Source organism: Limanda limanda, chromosome 13, assembly GCF_963576545.1.
Source record: "Limanda limanda chromosome 13, fLimLim1.1, whole genome shotgun sequence".
Classification (NCBI taxonomy): domain Eukaryota; kingdom Metazoa; phylum Chordata; class Actinopteri; order Pleuronectiformes; family Pleuronectidae; genus Limanda; species Limanda limanda.
In genome coordinates this window covers 22,367,684-22,383,787 of record NC_083648.1, presented here as the reverse complement: position 1 = coordinate 22,383,787, position 16,104 = coordinate 22,367,684, and the positions used below count along the sequence as shown (strand labels likewise).

At 40.0% G+C, this 16,104-nt stretch overlaps 1 protein-coding gene across 1 annotated transcript; it reads left to right on the top strand.

Moving 5' to 3' along the window:
* Positions 1–2,375: 2,375 nt before the first annotated feature.
* cop1 (COP1 E3 ubiquitin ligase) lies at positions 2,376–15,128 on the top strand. Its single transcript, XM_061084845.1, has 20 exons — positions 2,376–3,044; positions 3,161–3,220; positions 3,821–3,918; positions 5,198–5,262; positions 5,366–5,485; positions 7,133–7,201; positions 7,452–7,511; positions 8,163–8,242; positions 8,487–8,550; positions 8,909–9,023; positions 9,689–9,824; positions 10,171–10,314; positions 11,196–11,304; positions 11,610–11,691; positions 11,792–11,908; positions 12,723–12,840; positions 13,172–13,296; positions 13,748–13,908; positions 14,181–14,225; positions 14,526–15,128. The coding sequence occupies exons 1-20, from the start codon at positions 2,710–2,712 to the stop codon at positions 14,541–14,543; spliced, it is 2,121 nt and encodes a 706-aa protein (XP_060940828.1). The 5' UTR covers positions 2,376–2,709; the 3' UTR covers positions 14,544–15,128.
* The last annotated feature ends 976 nt before the right edge of the window (positions 15,129–16,104 follow it).

Below are 16,104 nucleotides of genomic sequence, written 5' to 3'. Positions count from 1 at the left end.
GGCAAAAAACTGTTCCTAAAGAGTGGGAGGCTGGAATTCCACAATCCCAGCCTGCCTGACTGAGGGATCTGCCTGCTAAACATTCAGTTTTTTCTGCTGGCAAAGTGCCCTTTTGAAATCCAGCTGCAACTGTGTTGGAAAAAAAGAAACAAGAAATAGGAGGGCTGGGTTTTAAGAGAAAGCAACAAAAACGGGAGGGAGAGGGAGGATGAAGGAGAAGAGAAAGAAGAGAAAGAGAAGAAGAGAGCAATGTTGGGTTGTGCAGTGTGTGAGGGACAGAGAGAGAGAGAGAGAGAGAGAGGGAGTCTGAATGGGTGTGCTCCACCGGGGCCTCACCCCCCACTGTAAGGGACCTCCACAGATTATCCTTCATCTGAGCTTGTCCGTCTTGACCTCATCGACCCTGAGGCCCGCTCTCTGTCTTCTCTTCTCTGCTCTCCCTCTCTTTCACACACACATTTTCCTCACTCACTCACTCATTTGTTTTTTTCCACACACCCTCATTATTTTTACCGTGTCACTCACTCTTTGTCTTTTTACCTCTTGGCCACTCGCTAACCTCCAGTGCAATAACACCGCTGACCCCTGCGGCTCCACAAGCGCACACACACACAACCTGGTTCATCATAAAAAGAAGTGGGGGTCCCCAAAAAGGAGAAAATCCAGGCTGATGTGCAGGACAAATGTGGAGGGGAAGAAAGAAAGAAGGCAAGCTTTTCTGCACCAATGGTATAGAATAGAGGGGGGGGGGGGGGGCAGAGGGGGACAAAGGCAACACGGTGTATATACAGTACAGCAGGTGTTTAGCTCAAAGGGTCTTATTCAGAGTCACAACAGAGTATTTTTAGTGTTCTACAAAAAATTGATAAAAAACTGATATTTGTTTTTGAAATGTCACACACTATACCATTTTTATTTTCAATTATCTTTATTTTATACGTTATCTTCATATAACAAACACAATTGCTAGCTTTTAAATGTATCTTGAGATGCATAATTATATATATTTCAATGTATTTAAAACAGATTGACATTTTTGACACTTTTGATTTATTTCAAGTCATTTTCAATTAAACACATCATGACTGACGCATGCTGCACACAGAGAGAGAGCGAGAGAGAGAGAGTGAGGGACATTTTTAACATGGTGGTCCTCTTCAGGGAAATAATCTGGTCCCTACGTATCCAGTAGTTTTCCTCTTGCTGAAAACCTTACTTCATATCCTAACGGCGCTCCATAATGATACATATAAACTCCTTCCACAAACAAAAACATGGGAAAATCCATGTTGTGCGTGCTGACATGGAGGAACCCCTTATTTGCCCACGTGGAGGTAAAAATGGAAAAGCAAGTAGCAGTCTGCATAAACTGTGAGCATGAATATGTTAGTGCTCCGTATGTTTTATTTGCAGAGCTGCAGGTGGATGCTTGAATGACACGACGCTGTTTCTCTTGGCTCGGCCACTGGCTGCACTTTGTGGATGTGACCTGGTTGCTTATTTTCTTGACGTGAAGGCAATATCATCAGGGAAATGAAAAGGACAAACATGAGGCAGCACTCTATGACAGACTGAAATCCCGAAAATAACCCATGTGTCTCTCAGTGAACTCTACGGTGATCTGAGATAGAACCATAGTGTTCATAAATATTTTTTGAAAAGAATGTGTCATTTAAATGCAACAGTTGATCATTATCCCTTTAGACTTCTCATGAACTTATCAGTTTCATGATACATTTGTCTATTGACATTCTCTGGATATTTATTAGCCACAACATCGCTGATATGTGGCATCTTTCGATGTTTATGATTATCAGGATGATGTTTAAAAAGCAAATGGTGAACCTGGAACTCGAAACCTGCCAATCCATCCACTTGGTGACCAAGACAGGAAAAATATAAAAGAAATTCAAAACAACATCGCAAAATGAAATGTTCCTTTACAATCACCTGTCGCTACATTAAATCCTTTAGTTGAGTAATACTGTGCTCAGTTGGTTGTGGAGTGGGAATTTACAGCTGTAGTTTGTTGTTTGTGATGGTGAAGTTCATTATTTTCTTGTGACAAAAATAATCTGTGATAAAATATAATAATGTATTTTTCTGAGCTTTTAATAACATCTGGTTGTGGTTGAAGGCTGAGGGGAAAAAACAAGTAAGTGGACCTTCGAGGATGTTTTGTCACATTTTCGTAAAGAAAAGGTTTCACAAAAATAAACCTATATCCTCATGATTGTATTCTCCAGTTGAGCTGTACAAATGAATGTAGACAACAGTTTGCTGCGTAGTGTCCACCGGCACAGTTTAACTCCTCCTCGCTAGGGGGCAGTGATTGAAAGCCGGGAGCACACTGGGTAATCGAGGAGAGTCAAAGCGATTCCTGCCCATGGCTAACCGAAGCTAACCGGCTAATCTCCCGAGCAACGCAGTTGTGGCTGCACTTGTCCGTGTGCGTGCTCCTGTCTGTTTGCTGCTAGCGCCACAGACACTTTCTAATACTCCGCCAGTGACAGAAGCGACAGAAACACGGACTCGTTAAACACGCTGGATGTGCGGGCACTGTTGCTTCCTCTCAGGATGCTAGCACACAGGCGAGCCAGCTAGCTAGCTAGCCGAGACCCTCCGAAGCGGCCAAATAGCAGCCCGTCCGGATGCTTTGAGCAGCGACGCAGCGGATTTTCGGGGAGTTTCTCGGCGGGCCTTTGCGTGATGTCAAGCGGCCGGCCACAGCAGAGCCCTGGCGGTGCGAGCTCCGTGCCCAGCACCAGCAGCAGCAGCACCGGAGGCAGCGGGAACACGAACGGTGCAACGACAAGCAACGGCAACAACTCTGGGAATGTTGTGCCCGTCCGGACCCTGTCAGCAGCCGGCGAGGGCGTCCTGGCGGTGCCCACTTTGGCCGCCGTGCCTTCGTCCCGGGGCACGTTCGCATCCCTGAGCAGACCCACTGCGTCCTCAGGCAGCAGAAAGAAAACCCTCCACCAAGCACCTTTATACAACGGCCTCCTGAATTCATACGAGGATAAAAGCAACGATTTTGTCTGGTTAGTTTCTGTCCCCTTGCAGGGCATTGACATCCCAACTGCTACTGCTGGAAAAGTTTCAGAGCCACATTTCAACTTGCACTCAACACAACTTCTCTTCTGTTTTGCTTTTCCAGTCCCATTTGCTTCGAGATGATAGAGGAGGCACACATGACAAAGTGTGGCCACAGTTTCTGGTGAGTGTTGAGGGATCTGTGTTTGTGCATTCAATTATATGAAGTTTGTGTGAGAACGAGGAGGAGCTGTTTTGATTATGTGTATCAGTGATGCTCGCAGGCAGAGATGGAGGAAGGTACAACTTTCTTCTCCTCCACCTGTCCAACAGACTCCCAAAGGAGTCATTGTTGCTGAAAGAACGATTCATAGTTTTTGCCTTTTCAACAAGTCAAAACAAGTCTTTGTATCCTAGTGACTGTTGTTTTGCCCTTGCAAAGCGAGATTTCCAGAAGATTTAGAGGGAGAATGTGGGGTGAATTTGAGAATGAGTGTGTAAAGACAGGTGGAGTGACTGACTGGTCTCTGTTGGTGGTTATTTAAAAATAAGGTAATCGAAAGGATAAAACAGTTTAGTGTGAGAATTGAGAAGTCCAACACGTCTATGCTCTATGTTTTTTTTTTTTTTTTAATATAGTTTTATGCAACTAAACATGATTGCTGGTTGCTCAAACTGTCCCTTTACTGTTTCCACAGTTCCTTAGGGGCTCGAGCACTGACTTGTGCGAGGACCCCGATTTGAACTTGCTTTGGTTTATTTGAATTCTTTCTCCTCCCTGCAGTTTCAAGTGTATCCGCCAGAGCCTCGAGGATAGCAACAGATGTCCCAAGTGTAACTATGTTGTGGATAATGTAGATCAGCTTTACCCAAACTTTCTTGGTAGGTATTACAAATGAAATGATACAAAAGTGACCTAACGCTGCTTTCAGACATGCACTGAACTCCAGATAATCTCTGGACATTCTCTGGAGGGGCTATATGTGAGAATGCAAATGTCCGAGTGACAGGCTACAGTCTTTCTCTGGAAATTCTCCTGCTAACCCCGTAGTGAGATATCTGGAGAATGTCCAAATGAGCCCATGTGAGAACACAGCAGGAGATCCCTTGGAGGGTTCACTACGAGCAAGTTGGTGTGTTGACATTGTTTCTAACATAATGGATGCAAAATTAAAAAAGGAACACACATATCTTTGGATTAAAAATAGGACCCATGCATGTAGAAGATGCAGAAAAAGATGTAAATGGCCCGTCACTGGTGTTGATGCTATAAACAAAACCCAGTGATCTTATCGGAATTAATACATTGCAACCTGCCTCTGACTGCAGCACCACCCCTCACCTGATCCCTCTGCAGGTTTCTGTGTTTTAGTGAAGATGTCTGAGCGGAGAATCTCCCTGCAGTGTTGTTCATAATTATAAGTCTGGGCCCAATTCTGCGGAAGCTCTCCGTAGTGCATGTCTGAAAATGGCTCAACTTTGCTGTTTCCCTCTTTCAGTTCACCATAAAAAACATCTGCAATGGAAACTTACTTATGATTCTGCTTCAATTAACGTCTGTATTTGCATGTGAGCACAATTGTTTTGTCTCATGGTTCACAACCATTGTATTGTGCTATTTAAGAAACCTAAAATGTGATTATGGTTTTGACATTTAGGCTTAATGCTACAATTAAATTGTTAACTTAAATTAAATTAGGATGTAGATAAGGGTCTGTAAGAATATGCAAACCTCAACGCTTGTGTCATGAGGACGTCTGTGAAGAATGTTTAACCAAATACAAGTTGCGCTGCTCCGATCTCCTATTTAAGTTGCCCCTGCAGGTCTTGCCATTCACAAATATAGCTTTTCTTTTTTTCATCCACCCAAAGCTTAACAAAAGGACGTACTAGAATCGAAGTGGTTTTCACCATTAATAAATCATACAAATATCTATAAGATCATGGGTTGAAAAGTGAATTTCTCAAATAAATGGCTTAATTTATGTTCTAACATCATGAAGAGAACATACTCCAGTGGAAGTGCACAAACAAATCAAGTGAAACAACTTAACTGTCTCACCCAGAGTATCATCGCCCCACTGTTTCACCCTGATGATGGTGTGTCTGGCAATTACTTAGGTAGTTTTCTTCACCTCTCATTTCCCCCCTTCCCCTCTAGTAAACGAACTGATCCTCAAACAGAAGCAAAGGGCAGATGAAAAGAGACTAAAATTGGATCATCCTGTAAGTACAATGCGTATACGTCTCCTTTTCTGTGAATCCCTCAAACTCACACACTCTGTATTTTGACTCTAATTTGTTACTGATCAGTGTCTCTATCTTCCAGAACGGGTCTAGGTGGCAGGTCTTCCAGGATGTGTTGAGTCCTGACCAAGAGAACTTGGACTTAGCAAATGTCAACCTGATGCTGGAACTGCTGGTTCAGAAGAAGAAGCAGCTGGAGGCAGTAAGTAAACAGCTGAGGATGATCGCATATGTGTTTAATGTAGTTTGCTTCTAACATTACTTAGAATTGTATATCTACATCTTGGCTGTTCAGCTTCACTTAGAGCTGTGCAATATACCATCATAAAAATATATAATGATTCATTATATGAGCCACAGATATTTCACAACTTGTTTCTCCATGACGAAGGAGGAACATATAGACACGACCAACAAATGCAAGATTCAAACAAATTAATTTGGGTTAAACATTAAATTTAGTAACGTTAGTAATAACATATTTGGTGACAGAAAATGTCCATAAGGATAAAATGGTAAATTGTCAGAATTTCCGTACGCTTTTCTAATCTTGATGACCACTCAAGGTGCTTTACAGTCCAGTTTTTCACCCATTTGCACACACATTCATACAGTACATCCATGGGCAGCACTTTTTTCCCTGAGAATTTGGCCTTTCAGGGGCAATTAGAGGCTTAGTATATTGCCCAAAGACACGTAAGCGTTTGGAAATTGGAAGACTGGGTTCAAACTGCTGACCTTCTGCTTAGGAATTGACCCAATTGAGCCACAGCTCCACCAAAATCACAACACGTTTATTGTAGTGAAAATGGGCAAAGTCCTGTGGTTAGAACAAGATATCACTAAATTCTACGCACTGAACCTTAAAAACATTGTCCTTATTTTTTATGGATGACAGGCACTTAACTAGCTGTTTTACAGGCTGAGAAGGTGATATAGTTCTTCCATTTAGTGTAGTGTTACAGTTTCCTCTGTTGTTCTTTTGACACAGGAACACATGCAAAAATCACATTTCCAGCTTATCTCAATAGTATATCAGTATTTCTGCAAGGAACAGCTTCAGGCAGCGTTAAAAGAGTTGTTGAGTCATATGAGTTGTATAATTCAGTAATGCTCGACTTGGTCGTTTGAGTGTCTTTAATGGTTTACATTGACACACTTACTGAGTAAATGCAGTAAAACTTGGTACACATCTCGCTCTATCTCAGCCCGGCACATCCTCTTTTAATCTTGTCTTTGACAGTTTATACAAGTCTCAGGAAAGAGAAGTAGGAGTCACACCTTTTCCAGTTTTGAAATTTTGTTGCATCACATATGGTGAAATATCAAAGATAAGTTGAGGTCATTTAGAAAGTGTCACCATTATATTGTTTGTATGTCCAAAGTCACCAACACCATATGTCAACTGACAAATCAACTAAAATGTAACACTTTCGAAAATAATGCTGTATTTTTAGAAAGTGTAAATAAATTGAAATAGCACGTATAACCTGTCAACCTGTTGGTTTCGATTGAACAGCCTCATCTCTACCAGTGTATCACATGTCTCTAAATTACTTTTAGTAAAACATGCCACTGCCCATTTCTACATATCAGTTTACTTTGCAGTGAAAGTACGAAGAAGAGTAACTGTTTGTTTGTGCGTTTTTGAAAGGAGAAATCATCATCTTTAGATTTACTTTTTATTTGTAGTAAAAAAGATTTTAATAATAAAAGGAACATATTTGTTTTCCTCTAAGAACCAAACATTTTCTCTTTTCTTATTATCCCATTGGTGGTTGAGCAAATGTTTTCAGTGGCTATGCTTGTGCTCGCATGTGATTATGTACTTTGTCTGTCCTTCCTCTAGGAATCTCAAGCAGCACAGAGACAGATCCTTAGGGAGTTCCTCAAAGAAGCCAGAAGAAACAAGAGAGAGGTGCCATTGTTTTTTCAAAAGATAATATTAAACTTAGCCATATTGAGATTTTATACTACTATACAATGAATGGCCTGTTGGGATCATGGTTTAGTTTCCAAGAATGTGTGAAAATATCAGTATTAATGTATTGCAGAAAAGTCCACCTCTTCAGGGATTTAATCACTTGTAAAATAACTGTAATTATTTATTAAAAAAAAAAGGTGCAACAGGCAAGTTTACTTATCTGTGTTTCTGGCTCTGTCAACAGCAACTGGAGCAGCTACAGAAAGAGCTCAACTTTCTTGAAGAAGACATAAAGCGTGTTGAGGTAAAGAAACAGAACTCATCTCCATGTGCATGTTATAAACCTGAGGCCTTGAAAAGTGTGAGGTGGAAGTAGACGACGCGAAGTAAGTTGTTGTAGTTTGGCCGCTGCTTTGGCCCAATTAAGCCATGAATATCAGAAAATGTCCAGATAATTGGGTTCCATCTTTGTCCGGGGTTGGACTTTCACATATCGGAAGGCAATAGGAGATTCTCCGTTCAGACACGTTTGCGCCAGTGGCTTAACCCTTGCAGCCCATTTACAGAATATCTAATAATAAAATAACCGTAATCAATCAACTCTGAACACACGGACAGAATACAAATTATTTTATTTTGTGAATCAAACGATAAAATGCCCATTAATCCTCCTAACAAATCCAAGAATTACTATTCTTCTCATTACTCAAACTTTTCTGAGAATCGACTGCAGTTGTTTCAGGTTTGTCTAAGGAGGAATCCACAATGTCAGACTTTGAAAACCCTTGAATTTAAGATATTTCACCAAATCCTAATTCCAAGAACGTTCTCATGGGAAGGTTAGAGGGGCAATCGGCAAGTTTTGATGGAACCATGTAATGTTCTGCAATGAGAACAACCGTAGCCACTCATCATACCAGCTGGAGAAAGACAAACATGTTGTGTCCTTTTCCAGGAAATGAGCGGCATGTACTCTCCAATGATGGAGGCAGAGTGCACGGTGCCTAATGTGGAGGCTCCCTCACCAGCACCCAGGTACAGCCGACCTGTGTCCTCACAAATTATATCTGTAAAAGAAGTAAATCCATCATCATCACAGTAGTAATAACCACAGTCACCTCTGTTGTTAACTAGTTAAAATGTGAGTTTACCGATGACAATGTTTTACCTTTTGTTCTATTCTTTTTATAACTTAATGTAATTCCAAAAATGCTTTATAGTTGTTTGGCTCTGTTGTAGGTTTTTATAAATGTGTATTTCTTCTTTTTTTATTGGTTAGCTGCAGTAGTATTATTGAGCCACCAGATTACATCCAGCCTCCCGGATTTGGTGGAACAACCCAGGTAAGTCAGTAACACACAGTTCGGCTTATTGCTGTTTTTTTGTGTATTCTCTAACACAGTTTAAAAGTTGTCTGTTATTGTCAAAATGTGTCTAACTTGTGTATCACTTATTGTGGTGTCTTTTTTGTATTGGATGCAGTCCATTAGTTTTGCCTGAAATGAGAAAAAGTTCCTCTGTGATTTTTAATAAATCTTTGTACAAACATTTTGGATACTAAACAAAGGGCCTGAAAAGTTCAGATAACATTTGTATTGTTGTGTGAAAGTAAACATCACAAATATTCTGCATAAATGGGTTATACTTGAATACAGCATGATTTGACTGTATTTGTAACACCCTTGGTTTTGTTTTCCCCAGGGAAAACGACAGACCTGGTATAACAGCACCCTGGCGTCCAGAAGAAAGAGGCTGACGGCTCACTTTGAGGATCTAGAACAGTGCTACTTCTCCAACAAAATGTCTCGCATCACAGGTAAGAATCCTGCAGAGGATGATATCATATTTGTGGCAGTCGGTCACAGTACGACTGCAGTTTGGTAGGGGATGAGATGACCTGTACAGATCATTGTAGAAAACAGTACAGTTACATGAGTGAGACTTTTGTTTTTAGAACTTTATATTTCACTTCAGAGATTGGCTGGATGAATGGTTGTCCGTCTCACCCAAGTGTTTCTTTTAAAGTTAACCATATTTCTTTAAATAAAGGCCACTTAACCAAAATGTCTTGCTGTTACAGATACATGTAATTCTGGGTGATATGTCCAAGCTCATAGGTTTCGGAAGAACTCAGACATTGTGGCTCATGCTACCTAATCCAACCTCTTTGTTTTTGTTTGTTTTATGAATATCGTTACAATTTTTACTCGCATTAAAACATGGCATGAAGTTAATTTAACTTTTAGTATGATTATAGCATATACAGTGGGATGCAAACATTTGAGAGCACTTGAATTGCAAAGGGATCTCCGATGTTTGGACACAACTGCAGTTACTGTAGTTCATGTGTCAAACAAAAGAACTGTGCTGATCAAAAATGCTCAGAAATAGCAAAAAAGTTGTCCGCAAACACAGATAAATATGTAGAAGCTACCGCTGACAGTGTTGTATGTTTATTAAGGGTGTCTCTGGTGTTTTCAGATGAAGGCAGGAACCTCAACCAACTGGATGATTTCATGGAGTGTTTATCCAAGTTCACCCGTTACAACTCTGTGCGGCCGCTCGCCACCCTCTCCTACGCCAGTGACCTTTATAATGGCTCCAGTATAGTCTCCAGGTATGAAAAGAAAACGACCAAAGACAATTCATATTGTCCTTTTATTTATATATATATATATTGAATTACTGTCACAGAATGCATCTCAAAAAAGGAACTCAACTCGGTGTATATCAGTTTTATCATTGTAGTTGCCCCTCAGATATTTGTTATATCATGTTATGAGGTTGGATCTCAGTTTCTCCCACGTCTACTAAAAATGCCCAAAGGTATTGGCCATTTAGAAACAAATTTTATTATAATCCTGCAGCTCAGTACCTGATCCACTATAAACAGAGGAAATGGCATATATATGTTATTTTATTGTGAACGTACCATCTCTGACTGTGTTCTCATTGTGTTTCAGTATTGAGTTTGACCGTGACTGTGACTACTTTGCCATTGCTGGTGTGACCAAGAAGATCAAGGTATTTGAGTACGGCACTGTGATCCAGGACGCAGTGGACATCCACTACCCTGTCAACGAAATGACCTGCAATTCCAAAATCAGGTAAGAGAAATAATCTTTTCCCATAAGAGGAAGCATCTACAGGCCTCTTTCAGATCTTACACTGCAGTGTTTGCAGCGTGATGATTACCTCGTAACATGTGGGAAGTTTTCCAGAAAGCAGGTTTAAAAAACTCTGGGCCTAACCCTGAGGTGATTATATAACTCAGAGCTTTCAGTCCCAGAACAGCAGATCACGCTGATTTAAGTGTGTAAGTGGTGACTGGGGGGGGAAAAAAAACATCAATGGAGCTCTGATAATATGACTCACCATTCGTAGTCACATTCTGCCTTCATTGTGTATTTTTCAGTGAGGAAGTGAGCCACAATATGTAGTTTAATATTTGAGGAGGCAGACAAATTTAGGGTTTGATGAGGAAATCCTGCCAACGAGCAGGCTTGATTCACAGATACAAAGTTACCGTGCTAACTTGGTTTATGTTAAAGCTTACTTGTTAAAATAATCTTATTTACTGGACAGGAAATCTAGACTTTCCCTCATGCCAGGATTAACAAACTCTTAGTTTTCACTAAAACTTTTTTCTAAAGTTCCCCCACTGCTTTCCACTAATAAAATTATTTTGATTAATTCATGGTGTGATAAAAGCTTTAAGACACGTGAATGATTTTAAAGCCCATAGCAGCACTGAGAAGAAAAAGGAATGTGTCCATATTACTGTTTTACTTGGGCTTGAGTTGTAGTGCTGTGCAGGTCGATATAGTTCCAATGCATATTCTATAAAACACTCTTCCTGTGGCAAAGATCTGTAAAAACATTCTTCTTTAATTTCCAGAAACTGAGGCCTGAGTCAGATGAAGCGTTTTTTAAGAGTGTGACTCACTGTGTAGTGAAATTGATCGCAGCCTTTGTTTGTTTCTTGCAGCTGTATCAGCTGGAGCAGTTATCACAAGAACCTTCTGGCCAGCAGTGACTATGAGGGGACTGTCATCCTGTGGGATGGATTCACCGGCCAGAGGTCCAAAGTTTATCAGGTACTGAGCTTGTCTTTATTGAATTGATTGTTAAATATTTGAGGATTCAAATTGTCTTTATATTGGCCTCATATGCAAAGGGAAACAGTGACACCCTGACTGTCTTTATAAAAGAATGAGAGTTATACTTAAAAGTGAGACACAAAACTAACTTTCTGAAGATCACAAACTGTAAAGTTCAAACACATTTATTACAAAAAATAAAAGGGTTTAAAATGCTTTTGTGTGGAAAGATAACGTGTACGGATAACGCAGTGCAGCCTCATGGAAGACACCCTCTCATAGTTTCCCCTGTTTTCTTTCAGGAACATGAAAAGAGGTGTTGGAGTGTTGACTTCAATCTGATGGACCCCAAGCTCTTAGCCTCTGGTTCTGATGATGCTAAAGGTGACTGAGGAATATGGGAATATAAGGGCATCTGCCAGCTTTCCAGCCTCTTTATTGTATCTGATTGTTAATCTTCTCATTTCTGTCTTTTTTTTTTTAGTGAAGTTATGGTCAACCAATCTTGATAACTCAGTGGCTAGCATCGAGGCCAAGGCCAACGTCTGCTGCGTTAAATTCAGTCCAACCTCCAGATATCATCTGGCCTTTGGCTGTGCAGGTAGGATTAGTGTTTTATGGTTGAGTGTCTGGTTTTCTTCTATAATGTCCTCATCTGGCCAACGATGATGCAAACATGAAATTATTGGGAATTATGTAAAACAATAGCAGCATTTTTTTTTTCTGTCAAATTATTTTCTACAAATCAGCAAGAGAGATATATATATAGGAATTCACTTATACATTTTTAACATGGTGTAAAGGCAAGTTTACAGGTTATGGCACAAGGACAGACTCCGGCCTAACAACAGCACAGTGTAATTAAGATGTTAAAAGATGCTGAATTGGAAAAGAGACATTTCTCAGGCCAACAATCAAATTTTTCTCTATCATTATTGTTGCATTCTGAAGGTTCACACACATCACACCACTGTAATATTTCCTTCTAGATCATAACATTTTTTGTGGTCACACAGACTGGCGGTCCAGACAAACTTCTAAAAACGATTTATTACTGTCCCACAGGAGAAATAAGAATTAGAAATATGCTTTTGTGCCTAGAATCAATTCTGCAAGAAACTTGATATTGGATGAACCCAGCAGATGTGAACTGCCCCGGATTATTTACCAGATTCTCTGCATCTCCGTGGTCCAAGTCCACAAAGTCTGAAAAAGGACGGCCCTACTTGAACTTTGAATAGCTGGTTTACTGTCTTGAATAAAAGCCACCAGGCAACAAAACAGATGGAGAACACAGCTTGTTAGATACGCACGGACGTGAACAAAGCGTTGGCACTGTCGTTTTGCTAAAGCTCGTGCCTTTGTGGTTAAATAGTCAAGTGTTTATGTTCTGTTTCCCCCCCCCCCCTTCAAAGATCACTGTGTCCACTACTATGATCTACGCAACACTAAGCAACCAATCATGGTGTTCAAAGGTCACAGGAAGGCTGTGTCCTACGCCAAGTTTGTCAACGGAGAGGAAATTGTTTCTGCGTAAGTCATTTAAGCCTCATTTGTTATTTTGAGCAGTGGAGTTTAATTTTCTTTATTTACATAATGTATTATATTTTATATAACATATTTGAATATTTAGATGTTCCCTGCCTATTAACTCCCTGTTTAGATGTGTCTTTATTTTCTTGAAGCTTATTGTTTTCTTTGCAGATCTTTAATTTGAAATCACCACATTTCATGAAAAATACTTGTATTGATGGGAAAATAATGGAGATAGTTATAATTGATAGTCCTTGCATGCAGTTTCAACATGTCCCTTCACAAAATGCCCTCCAGCTCTGAATTTTATTTGTGCCCTTTTAATGTGTAGTTCGACAGACAGTCAGCTGAAGCTGTGGAACGTCAACAAAACCCACTGTCTGCGCTCCTTCAAGGGTCACATCAATGAGAAGAACTTTGTAGGCCTCGCTTCCAATGGAGACTATGTTGCCTGCGGTAAACGTTTTACTTTGAATAAGACGACACAGCGATTTTGTGGAATAATGCCTAATGCAGCATTTCTTTGGTGTTTTTTATCAGTGCAGAGGAACCACTGCACCAAATGTTCAAGTCTAGAGGACAAACTTAGGCTACATCCATACTTTTAGGTTTTAGTTTGAAAATGCATCAACTCTTCTACAGATATACCTGGGATCCGTGCACACTACTCCAGAGATTTGGAAATGCTGCTGGCCCCGTTTTAGTTTATAAACTCTGGGATAGCGTCTTAATGAAGACCAGCAGAAACTGGGATATTTTTAAACAATGGCGTTTGTCTAAATTATTTCTAACACTTCCCAAACCCAGAGTCCAGAGAGTTATGGGGACCACTGCTCTACAGGCACAATACCAGTATGTGAATAATTGCAAATAAAAGTTAACATTACATGTTTGTTTGTGTATACAGGAAGTGAGAACAACTCCCTTTACCTTTACTACAAAGGACTATCCAAGACTTTGTTAACATTCAAGTTTGACACAGTAAAGAGTGTCCTGGACAAGGACAAGAAGGAAGACGACACAAACGAGTTCGTTAGTGCCGTCTGTTGGAGGGCCCTGCCTGACGGAGTGAGTTCTCCTCATTATGACACTGTCATTGACTTTGATATATTAATGGAATATTGAACCAATACATCTGTACTGCTGCTAAGTCAGAAAACCTTTCATCTTGATGCCTTTGTTAAGATTGAAAGGTGTGTGTTAACCATGAACAAGACAAATAATTAAGGAAGTTTTACAGTTACATTTAAGTATATATTAAACTGATAGTTTTACAAGTAATGAACTATTCATACAGTAACTCAAACTATGTTGTGTTTTCCTACAATTTTGTTTTTCAGGAGTCAAATGTGCTGATTGCTGCAAACAGTCAAGGAACAATCAAGGTTTGCATTTTGTACAAACGTGTAGATGAATCATACCAACAACCATAGATTACAGTCAAAGTATAAGGCCTTTTTAAGACTGAACCAGTTTTTCGTTTGGCATAAACCATCAGCTGTTCATTTCTGTCAATGACTTAGTTTTTGTTTTTTTTATCTAATACAATAAGAACTTGTTACCAAATTAACTTGTTGAAACTGATCTTCTTTATCAGCGTAGATGCAGCCTTACCTGTCACACATTGACTGCACTCATTGTAAACCACAGATAACCTAACACGTCTGTCTTTTCTCTCCACACAGGTACTCGAGCTCGTCTGAACACCAACCGTGTCTTCAGTGGTCGATAGAAATACCATCAGCCTTTCTCTGATCGGTAGAGGATCAGTCTGACGCAGGGAGACCTCAAGCTGCCTGCTGACTTAGGATGCCCTGCCACAACCTGGCTGAAATAAACTGTACCCTTCTTATTTTAGCGAGCTTCACTTTGATGGGCATCAGTAAAAGACTTTGGACGAGTGCATCAGTATAGCAGGAGATGATGTGCAGACATTTTACAGCGACAAAACAAGGATGGAGCTTGGGCACAAAATGGAACAAGAACACTTCAGAAAGCATTTTTCCGGCTACAATAAAACACCTCTTAATGGTTTTAGGTCAAATGAAAACATGTACCTTTTTTAATTAAGCTGTTTTTGAAGGTACATCCAGCCAAACTCTACTAGTGCGATGCATTCTCCCTTTTAAAGGCCAAAGCACAAGACAAAATGACATGCAAAAATGATGTTTTCATGTGGAGCTTTTAAAACCCCCATTGTTTGTCGATCTCCAGTTTCCCCTCTTTATGTGTACTGTTGTTTTTCAGATCGGGAGAACCCCGTTTTAATAAATATGACTTGAACTTCATTCTGTCAAACGTATCGTCAGTTTATCATCTTGCTGAAGAGTGTAGAATGTGAAGTAGCCTATGGAAGACCAATGAATAATGAACATGTTGAGAGACGGCTGATATTTCAGTTTCTATCGGATCAAAAAGTAATTTGACCTCTGTGATCACAGTGATTCTGTAATGATGTAATCTGCAGGCATTGTTTTGCAATGCGACATCAAAGTTGATTTTTGTTTTTCTGTTCCTCATGTGAGCTGTTTGTTGCTTGTTAAAAAATGAAAACCTCACAGAATCATATTTTGTCAAGTAGCAATGGAATTTCTCTTCACATACTGTTGGTTAAAAAACATCTGAGCTGAGCTGCATTGTATCTTCAGGCAAACTGCCGTCAGTTTCTGTGGAGTGGTGATCCGTGTCGACACAAGGAGGGGATTTAGTAAACACCGCCAACACCTACCTATTTTATGATAAATGAGTGAGAGGTGTTTTGTATTTGTATAACTGAATAAATTATTTCGAAACAATTTCAGTCGTTTGGTCGTATCTTTTCTCCATACTGGTGGCATTTTAAAGTTTCTCCTGAGTGTGTTTGACTGAGTTACGTGTTTACTGCTGCTAATGGGTCTCGTATAGGAAGTATAAACCTTGTAAATCTTTTCAATCTGCAGTCTCCCAGAACACATCTGTATAAGCTAAAACGCCAGAGAGCCACTAAATGTTGTCCTTACACCAGGGCTGTTGTACGTTGTGTGAAACCTGTTACTGCAGGAAACGTCCACCATGTTCCCTGTAAACTCAGGAAATCGCATGTTGCCTTCTGTAATGACATGAAAAACAGGCAAAACAAAGGAGAAGCAGATTGCTCAATAAATCTGGGACCTGACTTTCTGCAAAGTAAATTATTAAAAGAGAAAAAGTAAAAAAAAATAAAAAGGCATCGTATTTCGAATGCTCTTTGCTAATTCTCCTTATGTATCACACAATCACAGCTAT